At 48.2% G+C, this 24,550-nt stretch overlaps 1 protein-coding gene across 2 annotated transcripts in view; it reads right to left on the minus strand.

Moving 5' to 3' along the window:
- adamts17 (ADAM metallopeptidase with thrombospondin type 1 motif, 17) overlaps positions 1 to 24,550 on the minus strand; it is an 823,747-nt gene that overhangs the window by 310,944 nt on the left and 488,253 nt on the right. For both annotated transcript variants that reach the window (XR_011587458.1, XM_070858706.1), the window contains exon 14: positions 24,424 to 24,544. Coding sequence is in view for 1 of the 2 variants with exons in the window: in XM_070858706.1 (XP_070714807.1) it covers positions 24,424 to 24,544 (121 nt within the window). In the remaining variant the exon portion in view is untranslated. The remainder of the gene's footprint in view (positions 1 to 24,423; positions 24,545 to 24,550) is intronic.

Consider the following 24,550-nt stretch of genomic DNA (forward strand, 5'->3'; position numbering starts at 1 on the left):
GATAAGGGAGGTTCAACCTGTACTAGCTTTTTATTCCAGATTTTTATTGCAGAGGTGAGAGTAGGTGGTCTTTGTGATGGGGATAATATGGAACTGGAGGCTTAGCACAGGTAAAATAGGAAGTTGAATATCAATTCCTAGCTTCACATTCAGTCTTCCTGTATATATTTGTAACTTATTATTGTAAATCTTTTCAACCTGACATCATTACAGGTTTGCATAATTCCATTGACAGACAATTGCTGAGGAGATCAAATTTGCACGTTACCTTTCGAGAATATAACTAAGTGATTCTCAAAGGATTGTGATGCTGCAGAGCTGGTTGTGGAGCATAGTTCCTGTTAATGAGTTGTATGGAGCTCAGGCTCCTGTAAATGTTGTGTTTATCAATCAGCTTCTTATTGTTAATGTAAATAGGACTTTATTTGAAGTGTCGCATTCAATCACACCTTACAAACCTGACTTACTTTCTCTCTGATCTTGCATCACATTTTTTTGCTTTTAAAAGTTAGAAAACAAGTCAAATTGTCCACGTGAAAGGCTTGCATTTTCTAATCAAGTTCAAGTTCCCTGCCTGCAACATCAGTCACACACTGGGTGGCTTGGGCGATGGTGTAAAACAGCCGATATTGAATTCACCGCCCGTTATACACCACGCCCAATTTTACATTGACTCCAGTGGAAGAGAAAATGGGGTGGGTGCATAACAGGTGGCTAATTCACTGTCGCCCGATTTACACCCATCACATAAAGTTGAAATAACCCTCGCTGTTGAGTCTTTTATTTTCATAGACAGACAATCTACTGATGCTGACGTTCCAAATACCCTGTGACTACTTTACAAATTTCAGAGATACAGAATTCTGCAGCCTCGGGTGTAAATCTTTTCAAAATCATGTGCTGGCATTATTTCTGTACTGGTGTCATCATCACACCAGTCTGAACCCAACTCACATTCTAACCTTTAAGTCACAGTTGAATATTGAACTCATTTCTTGATGGTGATGCGAGGTAATGGTCAGTCGATGGGAGCAGTTAATTGGGAGTGAATGCAACTGGCTCCTGTAGAGAGATGTATTGAACTTTAAACACAATCCAAGCAGCAATTTCTAGCCCTCATAAATAAGGCAAACACATCACCAGAGAGGGAGAGCTGAGGGAGACTAGTTTGATTCCTGGGATGAGAGGGCTGTCATATGAAGAGAGATGGAGTAGAATGGATCTATTATTCTCTGAAGTTTAGAAGAATGAGAGATGTTCTCATTGAAAAATATAACATTCTGACGGGGATTGACAGGGTAAATGCTGAGAGGCTGTTTCCCCTGGCGGGGGAGTGCAAAACTAGGGTCATAGGGCCCAAGTTTCCACATGATTCGCGCCTGATTTTTAGGAGCAACTGGTGGAGAACGGACTATTTTAGAAATCGCAATTCTCCACATTTTTTTTCTGCAGTTCTAGTCAGGTAGAACAGTTCTAGTTTAGAACAGAATTTTTTCTTCAAAAGGGGGCATGTCCGGCCACTGACGCCTGATTTGAAAGTTTCCACAGTGAAAATGTACTCCAAACTAAAGTAGAATGGAGCCAGTGAAGATTTTTGTAGAACTGAAAAAACCTGTTCTACACATTAAAAAATCAGGCGCAGGTTACAAATTAGGCGTCCAGAACGAGGTGGGGGGGAGGGAACTCATTAAATTCGACAATAAATCCTTATTTATACTTCTACAAATATTATACAAATAAATCCAACCTGAATAAACATTTATAAGCAAAGAAAAGATTAAATAAACCATTTTCCTACCTGTGTGAAAGTGCTTCAGCCAGGGAGAATTCTGCAGCCGTTCGTGCCGCTGAGCGGGAGGGGGAGAGAGAGAGAGAGAGAGAGAGGGAGGGGAGAGAGAGAGGGGAGGGAGGGAGGGAGAGAGAGAGAGGGGAGGGAGGGAGAGAGAGAGGGGAGAGAGAGAGGGGAGGGAGAGAGAGGGAGGGAGGGAGGGAGGGAGGGAGGGAGAGGGGGGAGGCGTCGGGTCGGGGAACAGGAGCGCGGGTCGGGTCAGTCGGGGGGGGGGGAGCGGGTGTCGGGTCTCGGGTCGGTGCAGGGGGGGGGAGCGGGTCTCGGGGCGGGGGGGGAACGGGTGTCGGGTCGGGTCGGGGGGGGGAGCGGGGGTCGGAGCAGGTCTGGTCGGCAGGGGGGGGTGGGGGGGGAGAGCGAGTGTCGGGTCTGGTCAGGCGGGGAGCAGGAGCTGGCCGTGGGAGGAGCCCCAGTGAGGCCATTGGGCCAGGGCTAGGGGCTGCGTGCTTCGGGCCCCTCCCACACAGTTCGGCGCCTGGAGCTACTGCACTTGCGTGCCGACTGTAGCGCGCATGTGCAGAGGTCCCGGCACAGTTTTCAGCGCCGGGACCTGGCTCCGCCCCCCCCACAGCTCGTGCTGACTGCGCCAAGGGCCAGAGGACCTGTAAGTAGGTGCAGACTACCGAGGATTTTTTTAGGCGCCGTTTTAGGTGCGAAAAGCGGGCGCCCAGCTCGGAGGGGCGCCCGTTTTTTTTCTTGTGGAAACTTGGGCCCTTAGTTTCAGGATAAGGTGTTATGTTATGTATGTTAACTGGGTTTTACCTGCCATTGGAGGGCGGGACTGTCGGAGTCTTAATGGTCACTGGCAGACACGTGCAAACCATGTATATAATGTTGGCAGCCATGTTGAATCCTCACTTTGAGAGTAAATAAACTGGAATAAGGACATGCCTGAACTAGCTCACCGTACTCGTGGAGTTATTCGACACTTAACATAAGCGGTCTGCCATTTAGGACTGAGGTGAGGAGAAATTTCTTCATTCAAAGGGTGGTGAATCTTTGGAATTCTCGATCCAAGAGGGCTGTGGATGCTCAGTTGTTCAAGCGTGAGATCAATAAGATTTTTATTCAAGGCTGAAATCGATAGATTTTTATTCAAGGCTGAGGTCGATAGATTTTTGAGCCCTAAGGGAATCAAGGGATATGGGGATAGGGCAGGAAAGTTGAGGTAGAAGGTCAGCCATGATCGTATTGAATGTCTTTTTCGGAGCAGGCTCGAAGGGCCGAATAGCCTACTCCTGCTCCTATTTCATATGCTCCTATGTTAGAGATAGACAACTGAATTAAAGCAGATGGATCCAGCATTCCCCTTTTCAATGCCCAGCGAGTTGAAGTCAGTATAAAGTTTGTGGTAAGTTGATGGAGTAGTTTTAAAGTTATTATATATGTAAACTTGTAGTTACTCTGTACAGCCACCGGAGGGCTCATCCCCTGGAGTCTCAAGGGATCCCACAATCCCTTGGGAGCACAGGTATTTAAGGAGGCATCATAGGTTGGAGAGGCACTCTGGAGACCTGCAATAAAAGACTACGGTCACACTTTACTTTGAGATCACAGTGTTCAGTCTGACTCTTTCTCCATACAAAACTGGAGACGAGATACAGATAGCGAACCCAAAGATGCAGAGAACAGTGGGCATCCTGGAGAAATTCACGGAGGGAGATGATTGGGAAACTTTTGTGGAGCGACTTGACCAATACGTCGTGGCCAACGAGCTAGATGGGGAAGAGAGCACTGCCAAACGTAGAGCGATCCTCCTCACCGTCTGTGGGGCACCAACGTATGGCCTCACGAAGAATCTGCTCACTCCAGCGAAACCCACGGAGAAATCATACGACGATTTGTGCACACTGGTCCGAGAGCATTTGAACCTGAAGGAAAGCGTTCTGATAGCGAGGTACCTGTTCTGCACCTAAAAAGGTCTGAAGGCCAGGAAGTGCCGAGTTATGTCGCCGAGCTAAGACACCTTGCAGGACATTGCGAATTTGAAGGACATTTGGAGCACATGCTCAGAGACTTTTTCATAATTGACATTAGCCACGAAACCATACTTCGCAAACTTTTGACTGTAGAGACCCCAACCTTGAGTAAGGCCATAGCGATAGTCCAGGCATTCATTGCCACCAGTGACAATATGAAGCAAATCTCTCAGCACACAAGTAGTGCTACAAGTACAGTGAACAAAGTGATGTTGTTTTCGAATCGTAATGTATAGGGCAGGTCACACATGCCAGCAACTGCACGTCCACAGATGTCTCAGAGTCTACCATCAAGTGTGATAAATGCAAGGCCATTAACACCTTGTTGGCGCTGCAGGAGTGATCATCGTTTCCATTCATGCTGATTCAAAGAGTACGTTTGCAAGGGCTGTGGAACAATGGGACACCTCGAACGAGTGTGAAGGCGAGCTGCAAAGCCTGTTAAACCTGCAAACCACCACGTTGCAAAGGAGGACAGATCCACAGAGGAACATGACGAACCAGAGCCTCAGATCGAGGAGGCAGAGGTACAGGGGGTACACACATTCACCACGAATTGTCCCTCGATAATGCTGAATGTTGAACGAAATGGACTCCCGGTGTCAATGGAGCTGGACACGGGCGCGAGCCAATCCACCATGGGCAAAAAGACTTTCGAAAGGTTGTGGTGCAACAAGGCCTCAAGGCCAGTCTTAACTCCAGTTTGCACGAAACTAAGAACTTACACTAAAGATCTGATTTCTGTAATCGGCAGTGCTACCGTAAAGGTCTCCTATGATGGAGCGGTGCACAAGCTACCACTCTGGGTGGTACCGGACGATGGTCCCACGCTGCTCAGCAGGAGCTGGCTGGCAAAGATATGCTGGAACTGGGATGACGTCCGAGCGCTATCGCCCGCTGACGACACTTCGTGTGCCCAGGTCTTAAACAAATTTCCTTCGCTGTTCGAACCAGGCATCGGGAAATTCCAAGGAGCAAAAGTGCTGATCCACCTAATTCCAGGGGCGCGACCCATCCATCACAAGGTGAGAGCAGTACCGTACATGATGGGAAAAAGGGTAGAGATTGAGCTAGACCGGCTGCAAAGAGAGGGCATCATTTCACCGATCGAGTACAACGAGTGGGCCAGTCCTATCGTCCCAGTCCTCAAGGGAGACGGCACCATCAGAATCTGTGGCAATTACAAAGTAACTATCAATCGTTTCTCCCTGCAGGACCAATACACTACCAAAGGCCGACGACCTCTTTGCAATGCTGGCGGGAGGAAAGACGTTTCCGAAGCTGGATCTGACTTCAGCCTACATGACGCAGGAACTGGAGGAATCATCGAAGGCCCTCACCTGCATCAACACGCACAAAGGTCGTTTTGTTTATAACAGATGCCCGTTTGGAATCCGATCAGCGACGGCGATATTCCAGAGAAACATGGAAAGTTTACTGAAGTCGGTCCCGCACACCGTGGTCTTCCAGGACGACATCTTGGTCACAGGTTGGAACACAGTCGAGCATTTGCAGAACCTGAAGGAGTTTCTTAGTTGACTCAACCACGTGGGGTTCAGGTTAAAACGCTCGAAGTGCATTTTCCTGGCACCTGAAGTGGAGTTCTTGGGAAGGAGGATTGCGGTGGATGGCATCAGGCTCACCAACGCAAAGACGGAGGCAATCGAGAACGCACCGAGGCCAGAGAACCTGATGGAGCTGCGGTCGTTTCTGGGACTCTTGAACTACTTTGGTAACTTCTTACCGGGTCTCAACACACTGTTAGAACCACTGCATGTCTTACTATGAAAAGGGGGCGAATGGGTTTGGGGCAGAAGCCTAGAAAATGCCTTTGTAAAAGCGAGAAAATTGTTATGCTCAAATAAATTGCTTGTGTTGTATGATCCATGTAAGCATTTGGTACTAGCATGTGATGCATCGTCATATGGCGTCGGTAGTGTATTGCAACATGCTAATGATTTCAGGAAACTGCAACCGGTTGCTTATGCATCCAGGAGTCTGTCTAAGGCTGAGAGAGCCTACAGCATGATTGAGAAGGAAGCATGATTGCTACAGTTGTACAGGGCCTTGGTGAGGCCACACCTGGAGTATTGTGTACAATTTTGGTCTCCTAACTTGAGGAAGGACATTCTTGCTATTGAGGGAGTGCAGCGAAGATTCACCAGACTGATTCCCGGGACGGTGGGACTGACCTATCAAGAAAGACTGGATCAACTGGGCTTGTATTCACTGGAGTTCAGAAGAATGAGAGGGGACCTCATAGAAACGTTTAAAATCCTGACGGGTTTAGACAGGTTAGATGCAGGAAGAATGTTCCCAATGTTGGGGAAGTCCAGAACCAGAGGTCACAGTCTAAGGATAAGGGGTAAGCCATTTAGGATCGAGATGAGGAGAGACTTCTTCACCCAGAGAGTGGTGAACCTGTGGAATTCTCTGCCACAGAAAGTGGTTGGGGCCAATTCACTAAATATATTCAAAAGGGAGTTAGATGAAGTCCTTACTACTCGGGGGATCAAGGGGATGGCGAGAAAGCAGGAAGGGGGTACTGAAGTTTCATGTTCAGCCATGAACTCATTGAATGGCGGTGCAGGCTAGAAGGGCTGAATGGCCTGCTCCTGCACCTATTTTCTATGTTTCTATTAGTGCGTGTCTATGGGGTAAAGAAAATGCATCAATACCTGTTTGGGATAAAAATTAAAATTGGAAATTGACCATAAGCAATTTATATCCCTGTTTTCCGAGAGCAAAGGGATAAATACCAACGCATTGGCCTGCATCCAGAGATGGGCGCTCCCGTTGTCCGCATACAACTACGCCACCCGCCATAGGCCAGGCACAAAAAACTGCACCGATGCTCTCAGTAGGCTTCCATTGCCCACCACGGGGGTGGAAATGGCACAGCCCGCAGATCTAGCCATGATTATGGAACATTTGAGAGTGAGCAATCACCCGTCACTGCCCGGCAGATCAAAACCTGGACAAGCTAGGACCCCTTATTATCTCTAGTCAAAAGTTGTGTGCTTCATGGGAGCTGGTCCAGTGTCCCAGTGGAAATGCAGGAAGAGATGAAGCCGTTCCAGCGGCGCAACGATGAAATGTCTATCCAGGCAGACTGCCTTCTGTGGTCCCCAAGAAGGGCAGAGACACCTTCATCAATGACCTCCACAGTACCCATCCAGGCATTGTAATGCTGAAAGCTAGGTCTTGGCCCAGTGGCAAGGGTTACTCAAGACGACTGGAGACCAGCTCTGCTGCACGGACCGAGTGTGCACACATATCGCAGTGTGGGCTGGCTCATGCTGCCCCTGGGCCCTCACCTCTTCTGGGCCCCGAACTCACGCCTCTCATGGGCCCCGATCACGTCGCTCACGATCTCTCACTGCCCTAACCTCGCCGCTCCTGCTGTACCTGCCCACGCTCCAATCAGCGACCTGGATTTTGGGGACGTCCAATCCAGTCGCCCTCTTCACAGCCGTCGTTCTCCAGCACCCGCTGTACCTTGAAGCGGCATGCTCCTTTCAAGGCCCCGACCTGCTGATGGTCCTTGCAGGTCGGGGTCACCGGAGGAGGCAAACACTCTGCCATTGAGAAGCAAAAACATCTTATTGCACTCAGCTTCTCAGTGATGGGAGCAATCACTACCCAGAGAATACTAATCACTTTTTGCAAAATATTCAAGCAATCATGGCAGAGCAGTGTAATGAGAAGGCAGCCAACTTGTTCAATATAACGGGCGCTGTTACAGAATCTCATTCCCATTTTATTGGATGCAATATTTTCAAACATTAGCTATGAATATCAATATGGCACAATCATCAAAGTTTATTAAACATATGCAACTGTCAATACTAGAATTGGCCTTTTTGGTAGTGTTCTGTGCTGAAAGTTGTGTTTCTGATGTTTTTGCTTTAAGATCCAGTTCTGCAATTTATGCTGAATTGTTGCTGAAATGTTCCTGGATGAAGAGAGTCGGGTTTCAAGCATTTTGTTAAAATCATAGGGATGGATTTTAGGCTTTTCTGTTTCCAGAGCGGAAACGGAGCCCGTGTGGGAAAGTTATCGGCCGGGAATAGGTTGCACTTTAGTAAGGAATTTTCGCTTTCTAGGCCCTGCGTCAGGGAGTGCAGCGCAAAGGGAGGCGTTGTACAACTTTCAAGGTGCAAAAATGGGAACGTCGCGAACTAAAGTGCTGGGTCGTGTGCGCTCCGAGAGAGGCCTGGGGGTGGGGGGGGGGGTGTGCGCGAGGGAATCTTTTATAAAATAAAACACAAAAATATTCCCAAAACATTGCCCATGCCACCATAACACAAATCGCTAAAGAAATTAAAAGAGCAAACACCTACACTTACCTTTCCAGCACATCACCTTCCTCACCGCCGCCGGCATGGTGAACTGCTCTGATTTCCCAGGCTATTGTGAGGCGCGATTCCAGGCGTACGGGTCGGGTTCAAGTCAGGGGCAAGATCCGGAGCGCAGAGGACCGGAAAATCCAGAGCGTGGAACCTACAGCCCAGAAGACTGCCAATTGGCTCATCGAGCCTGTGCCAGATGCCCTATAAAATGATGCCTTGTGCAGAGTCTCAGCCCAGATACCACCTGCCACTGGTTAGCCAACAAACAGCTTGAGACGTTCAGTGAAGCTACAGGAGAGAGCTGATGTTGTGCACCTGCCACAGTTGCTAACCTTCCCAATCAGGTAGCAGAGATAAGCACGCGGAGGGGGGAGGGATTTTGGCAAATTTCAGAAAACGTACTCAATTGAAAAAGTGGAGAACAAATATTTTAAAAGGAACTACGTGTGAATCCTGTCTTTCTTGGTAGTCTGTTGTATCCAACAACGATGTTGTTGTGATAATCATCAATGGCATGTGTCTTCAAGTGGCTGTATAGACCAATTCTGGATGCACATAGTCTCTTGCACGTCGGACAAAGGAAGTTCGATGTGCCTGATGCTGACAGTAATGCCACCTGATGTCGTCTATCTCTCGTGTCCCGCAGGCGTTGACATCGGCTTTCTTCGAAGGTCTGGCAGGCAGTCCTCGTGAGGGTTCGCCACTGGATTTTATTAGCTGCTGTATTCTCGAGGTCCTTTGGTCGGATGCCACAGTACTGGAGGTTAGCCTTGATGCAATCTTTGTAGCGCTTGCGGGGGCGCCCCTGGTGTCTTCGACCTTCACAGAGCTCGCCGTGAAGAAGCTGACGAGGGATCCTTGACTTATCCATGCGGATGACATGTCCAGCCCACCGGAACTGGACTCACATGATCATCACCTCCATGCTAGTTGATTGTGCTCTCTCCAGAACCTCAAAGTTTGACACCCGGTCTTGCCAGCGTATGTGGAGTATAGATCTGAGACTGCGTATATGGAAAGCTTCCAACTTTTTGATGTGATGCCTGTAGGGTGTCCAGATCTCACATCCATAAAGGAGAGATGCGAGAACGACTGCTCCATACACCAACAATTTAGTTGACAGTCAGATGTGGTGGTGACTCATCACCTTAGTGCGCAAACGACCAAGTGCCTGGCTGGCTTTACAGATCCTTGCATCAATCTCCTTGTCCAAGGACCCATCACTTGATATGGTGCTGCCAAGGTACTTGAAGCTGTCCACTGTCTTTAGTCGTATACTGCCGATGGAGAATGTGGGAGCAGGTGCTGTGGTGCCAGGGGCAGGCTGATAGAGAACCTCGGTTTTACTAAGGCTAATGGTTAGGCCAAACAATTCTGTTGCCTCAGCAAATTTGCTGAGTATAAATTGTAGGTCACTCTCCTTGTGTGCCATAAGGGCGCAGTCATCAGCAAAGAGTGCCTCTAGGATGAGTCGTTTCCGTACTTTGGTCTTCGCAGCAAGGCGGCGGAGGTCGAACAGTGAACCATCTAATCGATATTTCAGGTAGACCCCAAACTCCAAGTCTTTTATGGCATAGTTCAAGACACAGATAAAGAATAGGTTGAACAGAACTGGAGCGAGTACACAACCTTGTTTCACTCCATTTGAGATGGCAAATGGGGCCGTGGTTGTGCCGTCTGAGAGCACTTCACCTGTCATGTTGTCATGAAACAGCTCGATGATGTGGACAAACTTGCTTGGGCACCCAAGTTTCGTCAAGACTGACCACAGTGCTGCTCTGTTGACAGTATCAAAGGCCTTAGTGAGGTCAATAAATACAGCGTACAGGTCCATGTTCTGCTCAATGCACTTCTCCTGCACTTGTTTGCGTGCAAAGATCATGTTCGCTATGCTCCGACCAGGTCGAAAGCCACATTGTGTTTCTGGAAGATTTACTTCTGAGACACTAGCTATGAGTAGGTTCAATACTATGCGGGCGATGATCTTCCCAGCAATGAACAGAAGCGATATTCCCCTGTAGTTGCCACAGTCTGCTTTGTTGCCCTTGTTCTTGTAGAGGGAAACTATCATAGCGTCACGGAAGTCCTGTGGCATGTCTTCATCGTCCCAGATGCTAGTTATTATGATAGTGAATCCTGTAGGAAGCAGTCAATCGTGTGGCAGTCAAAAGAATAACAGGCTTCTAAAATGGATTTATCCTTTAATTCAAACAGCAGGAAGTGGGTTATCATCCAAGGCCAATCAACTACCAAGTAGGATTCTAATTTAGTATATTTACAATTACTCTGTTTGCAATTTAAGGTACATTAAACTGCAGCATAATGTACCTTAAATTGCAAACAGAGTAATTGTCTCGTGTTATAGAGGAGATGAGTTTCCATGGGGATTTTCCGGCTTATTCACCGCAACTTTGGCAAAAGATCCGTGGAAACCTGAGAAAAATGGCTGACAAGCAGGAGCACGCCACGGAAATTCATCCCCATTGTCTTGAAATGAAGATTTTGTAAATCGGAATCACAATCTCAGGATGGGGACATTGCTGGGAAGTCCAACAGTTATTGTCCACCCTGAGTCGCCCTGAAGAGATTTGGTACAACGGAGTGGCTTGCTGGCTACATCAGAGGGCAGGTAAGAGTCAACCACATTGCTGTGGGTCTGGAGTCACATATAGACCAGACCGGGTAAGGGCGTCAGATTTCCTTCCCTCAGGACATGAGTGAACCATTTGGGTTTTCTTCGACAACCCAACGATTCATGGTGACTTTTATTGGTAACAGCTTTTTATTTCCAGATTTCGAAAACTGAATTCACATTCTCGTCTGTTCTGAACAGATCAGGTGTACTTCCACATCTAGGCAACCTGCAACCAGTAACACCAGGGAGTGGCCTATGCCTTGGAAGGCATGACATAAACCACGTAGATCAGGAAACGCTTCAAGCACTTGAATTTTCATGGGGAACATAAGAACATAAGAAATAGGAGCAGGAGTAGGCCATATGGCCCCTCGAGCCTGCTCCACCATTCAATAAGATCATGGTTGATCATCGACCTCAACTTCACTTTCCCATCCGTTATCCATTTCCCTTGATTCCCCCTAGACTCCAAAAATCTATCGATCTCACCCTTGAATATATTCAGAGACTCAGCATCCACAGTCCTCTGGGGCAGAGAATTCCAAAGATTCACAACTCTCTGAGTGAAAAAATTCCTCCTCATCTCTGTTTTAAATGGCCTACCCATTATCCTGAGACCCCGAGTTCTAGACTCTCCAGCCAGGGGAAACAACCTCTCAGCATCTACCCTGTCAATCCCCTTCAGAATCTTGTATGTTTCAATGAGATTACCGCTCATTCTTCTAAACAGCAGAGAGTATCGACCCAATCTTCTCAATCTCTGCTCACAGGACAACCCTCTTATCCCAGGAATCAATCTAGTGAACCTTTGTTGCATCGCCTCTAAGGCAAGTATATCCTTCCTCAGATAAGGAGACCAAAACTGCACAGTACTCCAGGTGTGGTCTCCCCAAGGCCCTGTACAATTGTAGTAAGACTTCCTTACTCTTATACTCCAAGAGGCCGAAATTCAGGTGCGCCAGAAAGCTGGTGCACCTACGATTTTTGGAGTGGTACTTACCGCTGGAATCCTTGGTACAGTCGGAAAGAGCCATTTTCAGGACTTTGACAGTTTTTCAAAGTTCCACAGGGAATGACTTGTAATGGGGGCGGACCATAGACTGAAAATCGGTCAGAGAGGAACTCCGCCGCTGTCAATCAACCTCAGTTAAAGGGGAGAAATTCTGTCATTTTAAATCTTCGGCTGCTGGGCCACCAGGGAGGGTTTCGGCCGGGCCAGCGGCCTGGCACCCAAGAGGGGGTGTCAGGCTGCCTGTTGCTGGCCCGACCGAACCCAGGGGCAGCAGTTTGCCGGCCGATCGGGTAGTCAGCCGGCAAAAATGTTTACATTGCGACCGTGGCAGTGGGCCTTCCCCTTAAAGGGCTGCTGCGCTACCGGGCCGCACTCACTCTTCAGAGGGTGCACCGGCAGAGAAGCCTGCCGGAGGGCACTGCGCAGCGAGGGATCGACAGATGGAGCTGAATTTCAGGATGTAAGTATTTTTATTTATTAAAGCTGGCGTTGCAACCACTGATGTCTTGTTTTCGGCGATATCAGAATCGGGTGGGATCGGGTCTAGGCCGAAAAATCCCCGACCTGAATTTCGATCGGGTCGGTCAGTAGACGCCAAAGCGGCGGCCATTCGATTTTGCCGAATGGCCGCCACAAATGGGCAGTAACGAGTCTCTGTGAGACCCTGAATTTCAGCCCCCAAACCCCTTGCAAATAAAGGACAACATGCCATTTGCTTTCCTTATTGCTTGCTGTACCTGCATGCGAGTTTTCGTTGTTCCTTGCACAAGGACACCCACATCCCTCTGAACACCAACATTTAAAAGTTTCCCACTATTTAAAAAAATTATATTTTTCTATTCTTCCTACCAAAGTGAAAAACCTCACATTTCCCCAAATTATACTTCATCTGCCACCTTACTGCCCACTCACTTAGTCTATCTATATCCCATTGCAGACGTTTTGTGTTCTCCTCACACCTTACTATCCCACCTAGCTTTGTATCGTCAGCAAACTTGGATACATTACACTCGGTCTCTTCATCTAGATCATTAATATAGATTGTAAATAGCTGAGGCCCCAGCACTGATCCTTGCGGCATCCCACTAGTTACGGCCTGCCAACCCGAAAAAGACCCAGTTATCTCTACACTCTGTTTTCTGTCCGTTAACCAATCCTCTATCCATATTAATACATTACCTCCAATCCAATGAGCCCTTATCTTGTGTAATAACCTTTTATGTGGCACCTTGTCAAATGCCTTTTGGAAATCCAAATATACTACATCCACTGATTCCCCTTTATCTACCCTGCTAGTTACATCCTCAAACAACTCTAATAAATTTGTCAAACACGATTTCCCTTTCATAAAACCATGTTGGATCTGCCTAATCATGTTATGATTTTCTAAGTGCCCTGATACCACTTCATTAACAACGGATTCCAGTATTTTCCCGGTGACTGATGTCAGGCTAACTGGCCTGTAGTTCCCTGTTTTTTCTCTCCTTCCTTTCTTGAATAACGGTGGTAAATTTGTTACCTTCCAATCTGTTGGGACCGTTCTAGAATCTGGGGAATTTTGAAAGATCAAAACCAATGCATCCACTATCTCTGCAGCCACCTCTTTTAGAACCCAAGGATGCAGGCCGTCAGGTCCAAGGGATGTCGGCTTTTAGTCCCATTAGTTTCTCTAGCACTTTTTCTGGAACAAAGATGTAAAATGGGCAGGTTGTCTCTGGGAGTGCGATTTGAGGCGGAACCCGGATTCGCTGGGCCCCGTCTAACAAGCTGCCCAAATTCTGGTCGGGGGGGTGGGGAAGTGGGTGAGCCATCCATCTGCCCCCACCATGCCAGAAGTCTGCACTGGGGTGCGTCTGGGAAGTTTCCAAGCTGCTCCATGTTATGCCCTGCGAAAGCCACACCAGCTAAGAATTTTTGGCTAAATTCACTCTCGGGATGTGGGCATTGCTGGCAAGGCCGGCATTTATTGGCCAACCCTAGTCGCCCTGAGAGGGTGATGGTGAGGCCTTCTCAGCAACTTATTTACAACTGAGGCCTGCAAGGTCAGCTTGAGAGGGCATTAAGTGCTGACCATGTGGAGTGGGACTGGGGGCTGTAACGAATCAGTTGGGATTTACAACAATCCGGCAAGTTAAATGCTCATTTATCTGGTGCCATCCCACAGATTAGCAGATAAATTGAAGTGAATTTCACAACTGGCTGTGATGGGATTTAAACTCTGGACCTTCGGGCTGTTGGCCGAGTGCCAGAGCCACGAGGGCACTGTAACAAAAAAAATGCAATGAAATTATTTTCAGATGGGATTTTGCATCATCTACTCATTACATTTTGTGACGTGCCAAGGCTACACCACTGCCCCTCCAATATTCTTCACCATGTCCAGATAGTTTCCAGAAGACGTTTCTCAGCAATTCTCCTCAAAGTCCATACATTGCAAAAGATGCTGAGTAATGATTTTTAGCAGCCAAGTAACCCACATTCTTCAGTTACAATGTTAGCTGTGTGATGCTCCAAAAGAAAATAGTATTGTTAATCAAATGGAGTCGGTAAGGAGAAGCTGTTCCCTGGCAGGAGAGTCGGTAACCCGGGGACCACAGAATTAAAATCATTGGCAAAAGATCCAGAGTGGAGATGAGGAGAATATCAATGAGAGTTATTATGACCTGGAACGTACTGCCTGAAAGGGTGGTGGAAGCAGATTTAATAGTAAATTTCAAAAGGGAATTGGAAAAATGCTTAAAAAGATAAACATTGTAGGGCTATGGGGAAAGGGCAGGGGAATGGGACTAATTGGATCGCTCTTTCAACAGAGCCGGCACAGGCACAATGGGCCGAATGGCCTCCTTCTGTGTTGTAAGATTCGAAATAGATTGTGTATAACATCAGGACCCTTCACCCTCAGTTTGGCCCAGGTGTTCCCGTGGCACAGGTCTGCCTCTGTTAGTTTTGGGCATTCCAGGCTATTGGAAATCAGTGGGCACAAGGCCCCTGGTCAGACCAGCCTGGGTGCCCCTCACAACCTCTGATCTGAGTCACCCACAAGCCCCAGGGGCAGCATCGTGGAGCCCCTCCTGTGTCTCTGATCACCGTGCTGCCCCCCCCAGGACATACTTGGAGGGACTTGAGGCTGGAGATCCAGGAAGGCTCGGTCCCACCTCGGAAAATTGCTGAGATCTCCGGCGAGCCTATGTAAGTTCCCAGATGCATGCTGTCATGTATGTAACCTTTATGTAACAACACTGCAATACTGTATATACGTAAGAAATGCACACCTTGACCACAGGGGGTGAACTTGTGGGAGACGCTCCTCACCTGGTCACCCAGGTATATAAAGGGAGGTCCCACGCAGGATCATCACTTCTTGGTCCTGTGAATAAAGGTTCAGGTCATGGAGTGACCTTGTCCATAGAATGTGCCTCGTGCGAATTTGTGGTATTGTGTAAGGCTCGGTCCCACCTCGGGTTCCCCACCAATACCGACATTGCAAATTGCAGGTGCAGGCTCCGGTCTGCCCATTCGGAAAAGTCTTGGAAATCCCAGGACAATCAACAACAACAAAAACTTGTATTTATATAGTACCTTTACCATAGTGAAACATCCCAAGGCGCTTCACAGGAGTGTTATTTGATAAAAATTTGACACCGAGCCACATAAGTAGAAATTAGAGCAGGAAACTTGGTCATAGAGGTATGTTTTAAGGAGCATTTTGAAGGAGGAAAGAGAGGTAGAAAGGTGGAGAAGTTTAGGGAGGGAGTTCTAAAGCTTGGGACCCAGGCAACAGAAGGCACGGCCACCGATGGTGGAGCGATTATAATCAGGGATGCTCAAGAGAGCAGAAGTAGAGGAGTGCAGACATCTTGGGGGGGGCGGGGGGGGTGATGGTGGCTTGTGGGGCTGGAGGAGAGTACAGAGATAGGGAGGGGTGTAGGGCTGGAGGAGGTTACAGAGATGGGGAGGGGCAAGACCATGGAGGGATCAGTGAGAACACAGCTCTGGTATAATGACCCTCTGTTTCCTTTGTCTCTCCGCGGTGCCTTTGAACTCAGCTCTCCGCAGCCCGCGAACAGAAAACTGTCCGCAACTTCAGAAATCTAATTTGATGGTCATAGTTTCATTCGGTTGATGGTAATTTTTGACATAACAAAAATACTGAGTTTGATTTTCCCAAAACAAAACAAAATGAATAGCTTTGTGATTTGCCAAGGAAATAGCTTCCAAATAAATGAATGCTGAATATTCATTGCTCATCAATGCCTTTGTTACCTCTAGACTTGACTATTCCAACGCACTCCTGGCTGGCCTCCCACATTCTACCCTACGTAAACTAGAGGTGATCTAAAACTCGGCTGCCCCGTGTCCTAACTTGCACCAAGTCCCGCTCACCCATCACCCGCTGTGCTCACTGACCTACATTGGCTTCCGGTTAAGCAACACCTCGATTTCAAGATTCTCATCCTTGTTTTCAAATCCCTCCATGGCCTCACCCCTCCCTATCTCTGTAATCTCCTCCAGCACCACAACCCCTCCCCCCACCACCCCCCCCCGATGTCATGTATTCAACTATCATTGTAACCCATGTATAAGCTGACCTAAGTTGTACACCTTGAGAACATTGGCCACAGGGGGTGAACTTGTGGGAGACACTCCTAACCTGGACTTTCCAGTATAAATGGGGAAGCTCCACCCACCTTCAGTCTCTTGAGGTCTTGGTAATAAAGGGAACTGGTCACAGAGTGACCTTCTCTCAAGTATGGGCCTCGTGTGCATTTATACTGGATAGTAAGGACATATTATTGGCGACGAGAAACTGGGATTTAAACCACGCGAGCATGGCCACTAGCAACACAGAAGAGAGGTACTGTGTTGGTGATGATTGGGACGATTTTATTGAGAGACTACAGCAAAGTTTTGTCACTAAGGAATGGTTGGGACAGGATTCGGCCGACAAACGCAGGGTTCACTCCTGACGGTTTGTGGATCCAGGACGTACTCCCTGATGAAGGACCTTCTAGCGCCAGAGAAGCCGGTGGACAAGACTTTTGAAGAGCTCAGTAAGTTGATCGGGGAACACTTTAAACTGCCGAGCAGCATGCACATGACGAGACACCGGTTTTACACGCACCGGCAGCGGAAATGGAAAAGCGTTCCAAACTTCGTGGCAGACCTCCGGCGACTGGCAAGCCTATGTAAGTTCCCAGATGCATGCAGAGTGGAGATGCTGCGAGACTTTTTTATTTAGGGCATCGGGCACGCTGGGGTTTTCAGGAAACTGATTGAGACCAAGGACTTGACCCTGGAAACGGCGGCTTTGATGGCCCAGACATTTATCTCAGGGGAGGAAGAGACCAGAATGATGTTTGACAAAAATCTTGGTTTAAATGCAGCAAATGGACAGGGAGTCAACATTGTTAACGCGACTCACAGTTCTCCAGGCAGACAGGGGCAATCGGACATGCCCAAGAATGCAGCCGAACCCAAAGGGGGAATTCAACAGAGACAATGGCTAACTGAACGGCAATTCATGCCATCGCAAGGGACAATGCGGCCAGTAGTGGAGCCATCAACACCTGTCAATGGTGCGCTTAAGGACAGTTAAAGAGACAGTCAGAGACGATCGACTGGTAATGGACCTTTTGTTTCCAACAACGGCTCATGTTTGAGGTGTGGAGGCAAACACCCAGCCAGAGCTTGCAGGTATCAGCAATATACCTGCAGAAACTGTAATGTCAGCGGTCACTTGGCATGTATGTGCAGGAAGCCTGCAGCCAGGTTGATGTACGAGGAGGACGGGCCCAATGTAAACCCTACGAGGCCAAATGGACACTGGGGGAACTCGCTGGAAACTGAAGTTCAGCGAGTTCATGTGGAAGACATATACAGTTCATACACCAGGACGCCACCAATAATGATGAAAGTGCTCCTCAATGGCATCCCAGTATCAATGGAGCTAGACATGGGGGCCAGCCTGTCCCTGATGAGTATCAAACAGTTCAACAAGTTGCGGGCGTCCAAGGCCAGGAGGCCAAAGTTATGGCTGATTGACGCACAGCTACGGACATATGCAAAGGAGATCATTCCGGTGCTAGGCAGCGCCATGGTAGTCGTGACCCACAAAGATTCGGAGAACAGATTGCCACTCTGGATTGTCCCGGGGGACGGTCCCGCACTACTGGGGAGGAGTTGGCTTGCTGTCATGAACTGGAAATGGGGCGATGTCAATTCAATTTCTTCTGTGAAGCGAATATCATGCTCACAGGTCCTGGACAAATTTGACTCACTATTTCAACCCGGCATTGGCACTTTCATGGGGACCAAGGTAGTGATTCACATAAACCCAGACGCCAGGCCAGTACACCACAAGGCCAGAGCGTTGCCGTACGTGATGCGGGAAAAGATAGAAGGTGAATTGGACTGCCTGCTGAGGGAAGGCATCATCTTGCCAGTCGAATTCAGTGACTGGGCGAGCACGATTGTGCCGGTGCTCAAGGCGGATGGGTCGGTCAGGATATGTGGTGATTACAAGGCCACCATCAATCGGGTGTCACTCCAAGACCAGTACCTGCTACCGAGAGCGGAGGACCTCTTTGCGACGCTATCCGGTGTAAAGCTTTTTTCAAAATTGGACCTGACCTCAGCTTACATGATCCAGGAGCTGGCGAGTGAGTTGAAGAAGCTGACCACCATCACGACACACAAGGGGTTGTTTGAGTACAACAGATGTCTGTTCGGGATTCGTTCGGCTGCCGCGATCTTTCAACGAAACATGGAAAGTCTCAAGGACGGTGGTTTTTCAAGACGACATCCTCATCACGGTTTGCGATACTGAAGAACACTTCCACAACCTGGAGGAGGTGCTGCGCAGTCTGGACCGGGTAGGTCTGCGACTGAAAAAGGCGAAGTGCGTCTTCCTAGCTCCAGAGGTAGAATTCCTGGGGATGAGGGTAGCAGCAGACAGGAAGTCCACAGCAAGCACCCAGGCATCGTGCTGATGAAGGCCATTGCCCAGTCACATGTGTGGTGGCCGGGAATTGATTCAGACCTGGAACACTGTGTTCGCAGGTGCACGACGTGTGCCCTGCTAAGTAATGCCCCCAGGGAGACCCCGCTCATCCCATGGCCCTGGCCCACCAGGCCATGATCACATATTCACGTAGACTACGCGGGCCCGTTCATGGGAAAAATGTTTTTCATTGTGGTTGATGCGTACTCGAAATGGATCGAGTGCATCATTTTGAATTCGTGAACGACATCCACCACTGTGGAGAGTCTGCGCGCAGTCTTTGCGACCCACGGCTTGCTGAACATCCTTGTTAGCGATAATGGCCTATGTTTCACAAGCTACGAATTCCGGGAGTTCATGTCGGGTAATGGCATCAACCATGTCAGGACAGCACCATTCAAGCCGGCCTCCAATGGCCAGGCGGAACGTGCGGTCCAAATCATAAAACAAGGCATGCTCCGGATTCAAGAACCCTCCCTTCAATGCCGCCTATCGCGCCTCCTAGAGACCTATAGGTCCAGACCGCACTCGCTCACGGAGGTCCCGCCCGCGGAGCTTTCATGAAACGAACACTCAAAACTCGGCTGATCCTCATTCATCCAGTCCTGTCCGACATTGTTGAGGGCAAGCGCCAGTCCCAAAACGAGTACCATGACCAAAATTCAAGTGGAAGATGTATAGAAATTGATGACCCCGTATTTGTTCTCAATCACGCTTTGGGGACCAAATGGCTTGAGGGTACTGTAATAGACAAAGAGGGGAATAGGGTCATAATGGTTAAACTTAACAATGGGCAGATATGCCGGAAGCATCTGGACCAAGTAAAAAAATGGTTCAGCGTGGACACTGAGGAACCTGAGGAAGATCATGAGATGGTATTCACACCACCGCCAGTGAACGAGCAATAAGAACATTCAGCAGCATGCACAGTCCCTGCGGTCAGCCCGAACAGGCCGGAATCACCACAGGTGACAGACACGCATACCAAGGCTCAACAACCAGAGCCCCAACTGCGGCGCTCCACGAGAGAGCGCAGACCACCCGAGAAACTTAACCTATGATCCCAATAAGATGTTGAGGGGGAGGTAATGTCATGTATGTAACCTTTATGTAACAACACTGCAATACTGTATATACGTAAGAAATGCACACCTTGACCACAGGGGGTGAACTTGTGGGAGACGCTCCTCACCTGGTCATCCAGGTATATAAAGGGAGGTCCCATGCAGGGTCATCACTTCTTGGTCCTGTGAATAAAGGTTCAGGTCAAGGAGTGACCTTGTCCATAGAATGTGCCTCGTGTGGATTTGTGGTATTGTGTTAGGACTTTACACATGCAGAGCGGAGATGTTGCGAGACCTTTTTATTGAGGGCATCGGGCACGCTAGGGTTTTCAGGAAACTGATTGAGACCAAAGACTTGTGCTCAGCTGGGCAACACACCCAGGGAGCCCCCCTTAGCCCCTGGTCCTGGCCCGCCAAGCCATGGTCACGCATCCATGTGGACTACACAGGTCTTTGCATGGGAAAAATGTTTTTGGTTGTCGTAGACGCCTACTCCAAATGGATTGAATGTGCCATTTTAAATTCAAGTACATCCTCTGCACGGTAAAAAGTCTACGGGCAATGTTCACCGCACATGGTCTACCGGACGTCTTGGTCAGCAACATTGGCCCATACTTTAATATGCACATAGATTGGGCTAGCCAAACTGGAAGCAATACGGTGGAGGAGGATTTCCTGGAATGCATAAGGGATGGTTTTCTAGACCAATATGTCGAGGAAGCAACTAGGGGGGAGGCCATCTTAGACTGGGTGTTGTGTAATGAGAGAGGATTAATTAGCAATCTCATTGTGCGAGGCCCCTTGGGGAAGAGTGACCATAATATGGTGGAATTCTGCATTAGGATGGAGAATGAAACAGTTAATTCAGAGACCATGGTCCAGAACTTAAAGAAGGGTAACTTTGAAGGTATGAGGCATGAATTGGCTAAGATAGATTGGCTAATGATACTTAAGGGGTTGACTGTGGATGGGCAATGGCAGACATTTAGAGAACGCATGGATGAATTACAACAATTGTACATTCCTGTCTGGCGTAAAAATAAAAAAGGGAAGGTGGCTCAACCGTGGCTATCTAGGGAAATCAGGGATAGTATTAAAGCCAAGGAAGTGGCATACAAATTGGCTAGAAATAGCAGCGAACCTGGGGACTGGGAGAAATTTAGAACTCAGCAGAGGAGGACAAAGGGTTTGATTAGGGCAGGGAAAATGGAGTACGAGAAGAAGCTTGTAGGGAACATTAAGGCGGATTGCAAAAGTTTCTATAGGTATGTAAAGAGAAAGAGGTTAGTAAAGACAAACGTAGGTCCCCTGCAGTCAAAATCAGGGGAAGTCATAACGGGGAACAAAGAAATGGCAGACCAATTGAACAAGTACTTTGGTTCAGTATTCACTAAGGAGGACACAAACAACCTTCCGGATATAAAAGTGGTCAGAGGGTCTATTAAGGAGGAGGAACTGAGGGAAATCTTTATTAGTCGGGAAATTGTGTTGGGGAAATTGATGGGATTGAAGGCCGATAAATCCCCAGGGCCTGATGGACTGCATCCCAGAGTACTTAAGGAGGTGGCCTTGGAAATAGCGGATGCACTGACAGTCATTTTCCAACATTCCATTGACTCTGGATCAGTTCCTATCGAGTGGAGGGTAGCCAATGTAACCCCACTTTTTAAAAAAGGAGGGAGAGAGAAAGCAGGGAATTATAGACCGGTCAGCCTGACCTCAGTAGTGGGTAAAATGATGGAATCAATTATTAAGGATGTCATAGCAGCGCATTTGGAAAATGGTGACATGATAGGTCCAAGTCAGCATGGATTTGTGAAAGGGAGATCATGCTTGACAAATCTTCTGGAATTTTTTGAGGATGTTTCCAATAAAGTGGACAAAGGAGTACCAGTTGATGTGGTATATTTGGACTTTCAGAAGGCTTTCGACAAGGTCCCACACAGGAGATTAATGTGCAAAGTTAAAGCACATGGGATTGGGGGTAGTGTGCTGACGTGGATTGAGAACTGGTTGTCAGACAGGAAGCAAAGAGTAGGAGTAAATGGGTACTTTTCGGAATGGCAGCCAGTGAGTAGTGGGGTACCGCAGGGTTCTGTGCTGGGGCCCCAGCTGTTTACATTGTACATTAATGATTTAGACGAGGGGATTAAATGTAGTATCTCCAAATTTGCGGATGACACTAAGTTGGGTGGCAGTGTGAGCTGCGAGGAGGATGCTATGAGGCTACAGAGTGACTTGGATAGGTTCGGTGAGTGGGCAAATGCGTGGCAGATGAAGTATAATGTGGATAAATGTGAGGTTATCCACTTTGGTGGTAAAAACAGAGAGACAGACTATTATCTGAATGGTGACAGATTAGGAAAAGGGAAGGTGCAACGAGACCTGGGTGTCATGGTACATCAGTCATTGAAGGTTGGCATGCAGGTACAGCAGGCGGTTAAGAAAGCAAATGGCATGTTGGCCTTCATAGCGAGGGGATTTGAGTACAGGGGCAGGGAGGTGTTGCTACAGTTGTACAGGGCCTTGGTGAGGCCACACCTGGAGTATTGTGTACAATTTTGGTCTCCTAACTTGAGGAAGGACATACTTGCTATTGAGGGAGTGCAGCGAAGATTCACCAGACTGATTCCCGGGATGGTGGGACTGACCTATCAAGAAAGACTGGATCAACTGGGCTTATATTCACTGGAGTTCAGAAGAGTGAGAGGGGACCTCATAGAAACGTTTAAAATTCTGACGGGTTTGGACAGGTTGGATGCAGGAAGAATGTTCCCAATGTTGGGGAAGTCCAGAACCAGGGGTCACAGTCTAAGGATAAGGGGTAAGCCATTTAGGACCGAGATAAGGAGAAACTTCTTCACCCAGAGAGTGGTGAACCTGTGGAATTCTCTACCACAGGAAGTAGTTGAAGCCAATTCACTAAATATATTCAAAAGGGAGTTAGATGAAGTCCTTACTACTCGGGGGATCAAGGGGTATGGCGTGAAAGCAGGAAGTGGGTACCGAAGTTTCATGTTCAGCCATGAACTCGTTGAATGGCGGTGCAGGCTAGAAGGGCTGAATGGCCTGCTCCTGCACCTATTTTCTATGTTTCTATGTTTCACAAGCGCTGAATTCCAGGACTTCATGGCAGGCAATGGAATCAACCATGTCAGAACGGCACCGCTTAAGCCGGCCTCAAACGGCCAGATGGAACGAGCAGTGCAGATAATCAAACAGGGGATGCTCAGAATCCAAGGGGGTTCCCTACAAAGCCGCTTATCACGCCTCCTGTTGGCCAATAGATCCCAACCAGAGGGGTTCCACCCGCAGAGCTACTAATGAAAAGGACGCTCAAAACCAGGTTATCCCTTATACAACCTACTATGAAATAAATTGTTGAGAGCAGGCGTCAGTCACAATGTGACTACTATGACAGGAATGCGAGGGCACGATGTATTGATGTCAATGACCCTGTTTTTGTCCTTAATTACGCTGCAGGGCCCAAATGGCTTGCAGGCACTGTGGTTGCCAAAGAGGGAAATAGGGTTTTTGTAGTTAAACTTAACAATGGACAAATCTGCCGCAAACACGTGGATCAAACTAAAAGGAGGTTCAGCAACCCCATAGAAGAAGCAGAGGAAGAACACAACGTAGAGTTTACTCCACCACAGGTGACTGAACACCTGAACCAAGTGGAGGAGAGCCCAGTCACTGTGGGCAGTCCGGACAGGCCTGAGGCACCGCAAACAGCAGACACTCAGGCCAGCGCCCAACAACCGGAGCCCCAACTCAGGCGCTCTACAAGGGAGCGTAAACCACCAGAGAGACTTAACCTGTGATCCCAATAAGACTTTGTGGGGGAGGTGATGTCATGTATTCAACTATCATTGTAACCCATGTATAAACTGACCTAAGTTGTACACCTTGAGAACATTGACCACAGGGGGCGAACTTGTGGGAGACACTCCTAAACTGGATTTTCTGGTATAAAAGGGGAAGCTCCACCCACCATCTGCCTCTTGAGGTCTTGGTAATAAAGGTAACTGGTCACAGAGTGACCGTCTCTCAAGTATGGGCCTCGTGTGCATTTATACTGTATAGTAAGGACATATTACATGAGATGTCAGCACTCCTCTAATTCTGCTCTCCTGAACATCCCTGATTATAATCAATCAACCATTGGTGGTCGTGCCTTCTGTTGCCTAGGCCCCAAGCTCTGGAACTCCCTGTCTAAACGTCTCCCTCCGCCTCTCTACCTCACTTTCCTCCTTCAAGATGCTCCTGAAAACCTACCTCTTTGACCAAGCCTGTGGTCACCTGCGCTAATTTCTACTTATGCGATTCAGTATCAATTTTTTAAATCACATACTCCTCTGAAGCGCCTTGGGATGTTGCACTACATTAAAGGCGCTATATAAATACAAGTTGCTGTTGTTGTCTAAACGTATGTTGCTCACTGCAGCGTGCAGGTTCTATAAACACTTTAAAGCCGTATTTTCAGGAAGAAGATAAAAGGCCCAGCGACAGCGGCCTCTATTGATTGTCCTCACCCATTCCTTGGCTTTGATTGAAATCTCCTTTGATGATTTTGCAGGACTTGTCGTCTCCGTTGCACACCCCACAGCGATCCTCTTTCGCCGCTGAGCCAATGATTCCGTCACAGCCAATCTTCTGTTA

Source organism: Pristiophorus japonicus, chromosome 17 (genome assembly GCF_044704955.1).
Source record: "Pristiophorus japonicus isolate sPriJap1 chromosome 17, sPriJap1.hap1, whole genome shotgun sequence".
NCBI lineage: Eukaryota > Metazoa > Chordata > Chondrichthyes > Pristiophoridae > Pristiophorus > Pristiophorus japonicus.